We start from the raw sequence: 7,500 nt of genomic DNA on the forward strand, positions 1-7,500 counted from the left end.
TCGAAATTGATATTCTCACAATGCAAAGATTTTTAGATGTCTCCAGATTTTGTACTCTGGGGGTTGGCAGGTATGCATTTATAGATCCAACCACAGAACAGGACGGGCAGTTAGCAAAGCTGCATAGGAGATCTATTTGAGATCTATAAACTCTTATTGTTCCAAAATTTGCACTTATTGGGTCTGCTTAATTCTCTCTCTCCGGCTAATCTGCCTCATTTATGAGTGCCGCTTTGCCAGTGGGTTACAACACATCTAGGGAATCGAGATCCTTTCTGGAATTGCTGTTTACTGAAGATTTCACCACTATTGTTTGTTGTGTACCGAAAACTAAAGAACTATAGTCGCCGTTCAGTTATATTATCCACGAAGTCCCAATCCCCCTCCCCGCACAATCTTAACCCTTTGACTCTCAGGATTGATCAGTATTGAGAAAGAAGATTATTATCCGCTCAAAGATATACTGATATAACGCCAAATTCTCATGACCAACCAACGAAGAAGTCTGTGGAAGTGGTTAGGAAAATCTTGGGAGTCGCCGTTCAGTTCACGGGGATTTTTGTTTTGGTTGTATTGACTTATGTACCAAGGAGGGATGTGGATTATCAGGGGAATGGCTTTGATCAATCATTGAAATGCCTAAAAACATATAAATTTGAAATATTGTAAATAGCGGTCATAGATACTCAGAAATTAAAATGAAGTCTCAAAAAAAATGTTGTCATCAATCATATGTCGTCGCTCAATCTGTCCTTGCAACCCCTGAGTGCAATCGTTTTTGTGGCTTCCTGTTTCAGCGGAACAATGCACTAGACAATTGAGAGATTTTGGCAGCGTTTACCTCGACACGGTTTCACGACGTCAAAACCCGCGTCAAAGTCAATGCAGTTTGGAAGTGTTCACACAGCGTTCTGGCAGGGGTTTCAATACCTTCTGAAATAGGCGTCCATGATAGCCCATTGAAGGCGGCAGTTTGACAAGTTTATGATAGCATTTTTAGTGAAAATCAAGGCAAACTAGCCGGCGGTGTGAGGCAAAGCAGGCGGCGGTCTACCGCCGGTAACCGGCTTCTATTGAAACCCCTGGTTCTGGGAGTGTTTAGGTCATGCCGATCTTGTTCGCAGGCATTCATCACAGACGAATTTAATGCAAATTTCGCCCTAAACGAGTAACCGCATTCAAACCGATGCGGTTTCGCACACGAGAGATAAAACCGTATCTATGTGAAAACGCTCCACTTTTGCCAGCGGTTTCAAATCGACCCAGTTTCGGTGTCGTCGTGTAAACCCAAGGCGTAACGGCGTTGACAACTGTGCGAGTACAAATGAAACCGCGTTCGTGTGAACACTGCCTTAGCATCGCGTTGACACGAACGCGTAGACAGGCGTAGCTCAGTCTTGTCGTGCGCGGTCTTCAGGGGCACCCAACGAATCTGTTCCTCACATTATCTGTTCCCCAGGGGAATCTAGCTGGCTGGCAAAAATACAGGTGTTTCGATTAGCTGGCTGGGAAATTTTGTTATAGATAGAGGTTTTGCCTGGGAATTACTGACTTTTTCTAGCATTTCAACCCGAGCTGGCTGTAGAAACTCTGAAGACTGAGGACGACTAAAAAAAAAAAAAAGAAAGAAAAAAAAAAAAAAAAAAAAGGAACCCCTTCCCTCTCCCACAGAGTAGTCACAAACATACCACGGCTGGTCAGAGTGATTGCGCTTGCGGAAAAAACCTGTTTTGTCCCGGTTTTGTCGCTTTTGTTCGGTCGTTTTGGATCGAGGGATTTGAAAGCGCGCGGAATTCCTGGCTGGGAAATAAATTTGATCAGCTGGCTGGGAAACCAACCAATTTTATCTAGCTGGCTGGGAAATTTCTTGTGTGTCTTGCTGGGAAAAAGGAACAGATAATGTTTTCCTAGCAACACTGAAAAACACCTGAAAATGCCTTAATAACATTTATTTTCATTAACTGGGGTATAATAATACATTTTACAACAAATTAGTCGTTGGTTGCCCCTGGGTCTTCTGAGCTGGAGCTCGCCAGTTCGATCAACGATCAATGTCTTTCCTCACCGATGCATGGTGAGCAGAATTGAAGTCAACCTTTGGTTTTCGACCATTTTCTCCGCGATCAACCAAGTGGAAACCTGGCTTTACGTAATCGAGCATTTCTTGTAGATGACCAGAAAGGCTTACTTGCGAATTTTTCAATGATGTTCAAACTGGATTCAAGGATAACCGTGATTGTTACATTTTTTTATCCTATCCTTTGTGGAAAACCCTTCATAAACTCCTCGGAGGCCAGTTACGGAGTCTTTCCAAAGCAATATCTACCCCGAGTCGAATTTCTGGCTATTATTGCAAATTGCCTGGGCCCGGTTGTTCAAAAGCCGATAAACGTTATTCCCAGAATAAAAATTAACCGAGGAGTTTATTTCTTTACCCCTAAATGCTGTTCTCAACGCTGATATTTGGCAGAACTTTACATTAGAAGAAGTCAATCGTGAAAAACAAAAATAAGCAAAAAAGGAACTTTCCCCAAAAAGTTGAAAACATGAAACAAAAGTTTACGCTAATCCTGAATAAATTTAATCGGCTTTCGAACTACCGGGCCCTGAAATCGAAATTTCCTTATGTATTGGAGTAGCAAAGTCCAAGAAATCAGATGAAAGCGAGATGTAAAGACTGTTACAGTGAGCCTAATTTTGCTATACGAAGTGTTATTTTGTTGTACAATAGTGCTATACAAAGCTTTTTAAGCACCCAATAGGCCCATTCGGCTTCGCCTCATGACCCGTAGCCCTTGCGGGCAACGGGTCTAATTGTTAAATAACTGGCCGGGTCAAGGTTCCTATCAAGTTTGCCTGCACGCTTTTCTTTTGGGTTCTTTTGGCAAAATTTTTTTCCAGCGTTAGTGTTCCTGTCTTAAAAATTAGTCGCAGCTTGTTGTTCACTGATTTTTTTTAATCTTTAAGAACCCATGTAGGCAGTATCCATAGCCTCTTCAAACCATATCTGGGTATCTTACGCCGATAGAGGCGAACTCGATCTCGGAAATCGTCTGTTGCTTTACTTTAACTACAAACAACAAAAAACTACGGCGGACGTAAATAAAAGTGTACCACGAATTTATTTGATTTAGAAGATTTTCTCCGGTGGCATTAATTAAAATAGTTAAATAAAATCCTCAATAAATAATAATTTATCAAAAATAATTACAAATTCCTTGATATCTGTGATATTTGCAGTCCGTGTGTGTGAACGACAGAGAAACGTCTCGTAAAAATGTTGGTATCAAACATGCAAGGATTTCTTCTTTTTACTTAATAAAATGCATTAGAAAGATAAGACCGTATATGGAATGTAGTTCTAGTTATGACTTTAGTCTTAGCTTCCTCCTCAAGGCGATGGGAAGAGGGAGTTTGTCAAATCCATAAATTCCAATAACTTTCCTTACGGCTCCCCTGATGACAGCAAGACAAGAAGATTCCAAACTGGAACATCCCGGATTAAGAGCGCCAAGTAGAATACTCCGAATACTTTTCGATTGACATCTGTTCAATGGGGTCAGGTTGCTGCTATCTGCTTGGTTAATCCTAGCGCCAGATGACACCAGCGCCCTGACAACTGTTTCAAATTGTCCAATCACAGCCAAGTGCAGCGGAGTATACCAACAGTAATTTTCCGTGCAATTTAAATCTGCCCCACAAAGAAAGAGCGCGGTGACACTTGCCTCGCTGCCGTTATGGGCTGCTACGTGCAATGGCGTGTATCCTGCGTGATTCCGCGCGTGGACATCCGCTTTGTGACGAAACAGTAGTTCAATGATTTCGTCATTGCCCAGTGCTGCGGCGAAATGGAGAGGTGTGTCGCGGAATAGAAGATCGCTGCTGTAGTTTACGTCGGCTCCAAACTGACACAGCAGCTCAACAGTTGTTATCAAGTATTCAGAATCCGATGCTACGAGGGCAAGCAGAAGGGGAGTATAACCTAACGAATCGATACAATTAACTTCAGCTCCACGCAGCAAGAGATTGCGAATTTCAACTGGTTCAGCTCCGGCGCTGACAGCAGTCCTGAGCTGGCTGTTGAGAAATCTCTGATCTGTAGAGTGTTCCGTGTCGTACTGAAATCTTTTAAAAATACTCCGCAACGACCCTACAATGTGCAAAAAGTAAATAAAATGTTAACCCTTTGATTTCCAGGATTGATCAGTATGTTAAAGCTCAATTTCAATACACTGTTCGGATAGACAAGTACTGAGAAGGAAGATTACTATCAGCTACTAGTACCACTACTACTATGATTACTACTGCTACTATGATCGTGATGTAACACTAAAATTCTCATGACCAGCCAAGGAAGAAATATATTGAAGTAGTTGGGAAATATATTTTTTAGATCATGGTAGTCAAAGGTTGTAAGAGGAGACATGAAACGGTATCGGATGCACCTCCATTGCAATGATTTTATGTCACACGCATACCAAAGTATGGAGCACGCTATCGATCCCTCGATTTTTTATTTTTTATTTTTTGCACTAATGCTTACAGCTGAAAAGACCTGGGTTTGCGCGCAACCACGCCTCAACACTTCACCTTGAATTCTCGCAATGAACTTTAAGGGCCATTCAAGCATACGTAAATGTTGCAACATTACACGTACATTTCACGTAAAATAGAGAGAAGGTTGTAACTTTAGCTTCGCGTGACCCACGGGAACTCGCGATCGAGTATTTTAGTTGCTCAAAAGCAAAAACAAAACTCGGAGTCTTTTTAAACATTGTTGGTAGAAAAAGACGCTATATAAAATGAATTCCTTACCCGTCAAGTTTTGAGAGTTTCGATGAGGCTGTTTTGTTGGTCAACAGAGAGTCAACGTGAGTTCATGAAGAAAATTGCGGCAAGGAGTATGAACTATCTATAACTAGTTTTTTTCTCCTTTGGCATACCGTAAAATGGTTTTGGGGAACTTTTTTCCTCAAACAACTTCTTATGTAGAAGAAAATTTAACGTATACGGAACACGCGAAAATGCCTACTTTCACGTAGAAACGGCAAGCGGCAACCGGCAACCGGCAAACGTAGAAAATGGCGGGAAAATCATGGTCACGTGGCCACTTTTGCCGCTCGAGTTTCACGTAAACGTGATGTTACATCTGATTGTTGAGAAACATGTTGGCGCGTTTAGTTTATCATGTTGGACAACACAACGTGACCTTTTTTTTTAATTTGACAAATGTTCGTCAACAATAGGGCTGTTTATACGAGAGAAAATAAGCCGCGGCATACTCCGGGCCGCGGCGTACATAATACGCGAAAGGAACTATTTATACGAGTTTAAACTCCCAGGCTAGGATAAGCCGCGGCTTGAGAAAGCCGTTAACGTAGATTTTGTACCATTTATACGTGGTGTTCGCGTCTTATGTAAGCCAAGGCGAGAGTAAGCCGCCGCTTATTTTCTGTCGTATAAACGGCCCTAATGTGTCTAAGTTTGGTCGCGCGCCAAAGCCCCTAGGGACAAGGGGTTGGTTCAACTGGAAGGGACTGAAACTTTTGTTGCTTTTTTGGTTTCACAATTCCCTCTCTGTTTTAATTAAGGACTACCTTTTGAAAAGTAGCGGATGTGACGAAACAGTAGTTCAATGATTTTGTCATTGCCCAGTGCTGCGGCGAAATGGAGAGGTGTGTCGCGGAACAAAAGATCGCTGCTGTAGTTTACGTCGGCTCCAAACTGACACAGCAGCTCAACAGTTCTTATCAAGTATTCAGAATCCGATGCTGCGAGGGCAAACAGAAGGGGAGTGTAACCTAAAGAATCGATACAATTAACTTCAGCTCCACGCAGAGCTGAGATTGCGAATTTCAACTGGTTCAGCTCCGGCGCTATTTAACCTCCAAGGGAAACGCATCACCCATTTCGATCAATTGTAATTAAAAGTTCTCTAAAGTTTTAACGTAATGAATTTTTAAAATTCGACTCTTTCTCTCCAAGTTAACTTGAAAAATAAATTAACTGAAAGCCTTATCCATTAAAACGACTTTTTAAATCGGTTTTAGCCAACAGCTGCCTGGTCAGGGAATCGAGTTTGGACACCAAGCTATGCGTTCCGTTCCATTATTCGAACTTTGGTATAACCATTTTTTTGTCCAGAATAATGTTGTGACTGAAGGGTACCTACTTTCCTCCTTGGCCTTTTTTAGTCGACGACTTGGAATTCGTGGCATCTTTAGTTGTCGTTACTTCGATTTTGATATAGTCCAGTACCTTGATCGTGTCGGCCTATTTCGGTTCCAATTCACGTTCTTTTAACCTGTAAGTAAGGATCAGAATACATCTAAACCTATCCACAACCTTTTCATTCACTCTTTGCAGAAATATAATACTAAGAATTGGTCCATGACAAGTATGGGAAAAAATACTCTTTAGTTACAGTTGTGAGCGATTGCGACACGAGCAACTCGCACGTCAACTTTTTACGCGTGACCATCGCGCGCAATGGTCACGCGTCTTTGTTCAATGCAAAGAGAAAGAACACAGTAGTATCCCAAGACTGAAATCATTTCCCAAACCTAAGATATCGACCATCTGGAATGTGACCAACATTCACGGCTTTTTAATGTTCGTGCCTCACTTAAAAATCAAAGAAACTGCCATGTTTAAAAAGAAGTTTATACAGGCGTGCTCATAATGAACAATCTAGAGAATGAACGGGACCAGTTAACCCGGCACTTGAATGACGAGTGGCCTGTTTTGGGTGATGCTAGGGAATTGACTTGAGGATACTCGGCTTTTTTTGTCTATCCCTTATTAAATACACTTCCCAATTTCTTTGTCATTGATGATATATTACTTTGAACATTTTTCCTTGAATATCACGTGAACCAAGAATGCAAGAAAAGATAGGAAATCTTTTTGAAAAACTTACACCATTTTCGGGTGAAGAAAGTGAAGAAGCCTTCATTCTGTCGAATTTTCATAACAACGGAACGCCTTTCCCAACGTGGCTTGTGGTAAGACGGAACTAAATTTGCATATTTACTTTACCTGCCAGAACTTGTCTATTCAAAACGTTCGAGAGAAGAACAGAGCTCAAAACCAGGATATCTAAGATCGGCTGAAGAAAGTGTAAGAAATAATTGGTCTTAACTATTTAGGAGTTCTGATATCTTTAGAAGGCTGTTTTGTCCTTTACATTTAATTTTCAGTGTCTAGTTCTATTCGCTTCTAATGTACACAGAAGCACAAATAGACAATCTAGATGATTGATGAGTTCTACTATGAAGGGATGATGAAGGGAGGCTTTCAAGTTACTCTTAGAACAGCAATTAACACCCTACCTTTTTTGGAGTTGTGTCAAAAATCCATCGAGAAAATTAGAATTAGAAAGTTTCTCGAACCGTGCTTCGTTTTCAACTCGATATTTTCTTTGTTTTGGTTTTTTTGTTTCCTGTTTTTAGCCTGTTTTTTTTCAGATACCAGTCTGTCAGCGGTTATTACCAATTTTCA

The 7,500-nt window shown here is 41.2% G+C and overlaps 3 protein-coding genes across 4 annotated transcripts in view; 2 read left to right on the forward strand and 1 right to left on the reverse strand.

Annotated features, from left to right (window-relative positions):
* LOC137976042 (putative Polycomb group protein ASXL2) overlaps positions 1 to 708 on the forward strand; it is a 19,745-nt gene extending 19,037 nt beyond the window's left edge. The window contains exon 13 of the mRNA XM_068823301.1: positions 1 to 708. This exon is cut by the window's left edge and continues 1,799 nt beyond it. The gene's annotated coding sequence lies outside the window, so the exon portion shown is untranslated.
* Positions 709 to 768: 60 nt separating this feature from the next.
* LOC137976044 (ankyrin repeat and protein kinase domain-containing protein 1-like) lies at positions 769 to 7,436 on the reverse strand. The gene is made up of 3 exons (XM_068823308.1): positions 7,332 to 7,436; positions 6,173 to 6,304; positions 769 to 4,150 (listed from the first exon to the last, which is right to left on the reverse strand). Exons 2-3 carry the CDS (start codon positions 6,216 to 6,218, stop codon positions 3,366 to 3,368), a joined length of 831 nt encoding a protein of 276 aa, XP_068679409.1. The 5' UTR covers positions 6,219 to 6,304; positions 7,332 to 7,436; the 3' UTR covers positions 769 to 3,365.
* The window catches only part of LOC137976045 (eukaryotic translation elongation factor 1 epsilon-1-like), a 12,158-nt gene continuing 11,717 nt past the window's right edge, over positions 7,060 to 7,500 (forward strand). The window contains exons 1-2 of one of the 2 annotated variants that reach the window (XM_068823310.1): positions 7,060 to 7,119; positions 7,452 to 7,500. The exon at positions 7,452 to 7,500 is cut by the window's right edge and continues 122 nt beyond it. The gene's annotated coding sequence lies outside the window, so the exon portion shown is untranslated. The remainder of the gene's footprint in view (positions 7,120 to 7,451) is intronic. The other variant, XM_068823309.1, reaches the window with a different exon arrangement.

The sequence above is a fragment of the Montipora foliosa genome, chromosome 11 (assembly GCF_036669935.1).
Source record: "Montipora foliosa isolate CH-2021 chromosome 11, ASM3666993v2, whole genome shotgun sequence".
NCBI lineage: Eukaryota > Metazoa > Cnidaria > Anthozoa > Scleractinia > Acroporidae > Montipora > Montipora foliosa.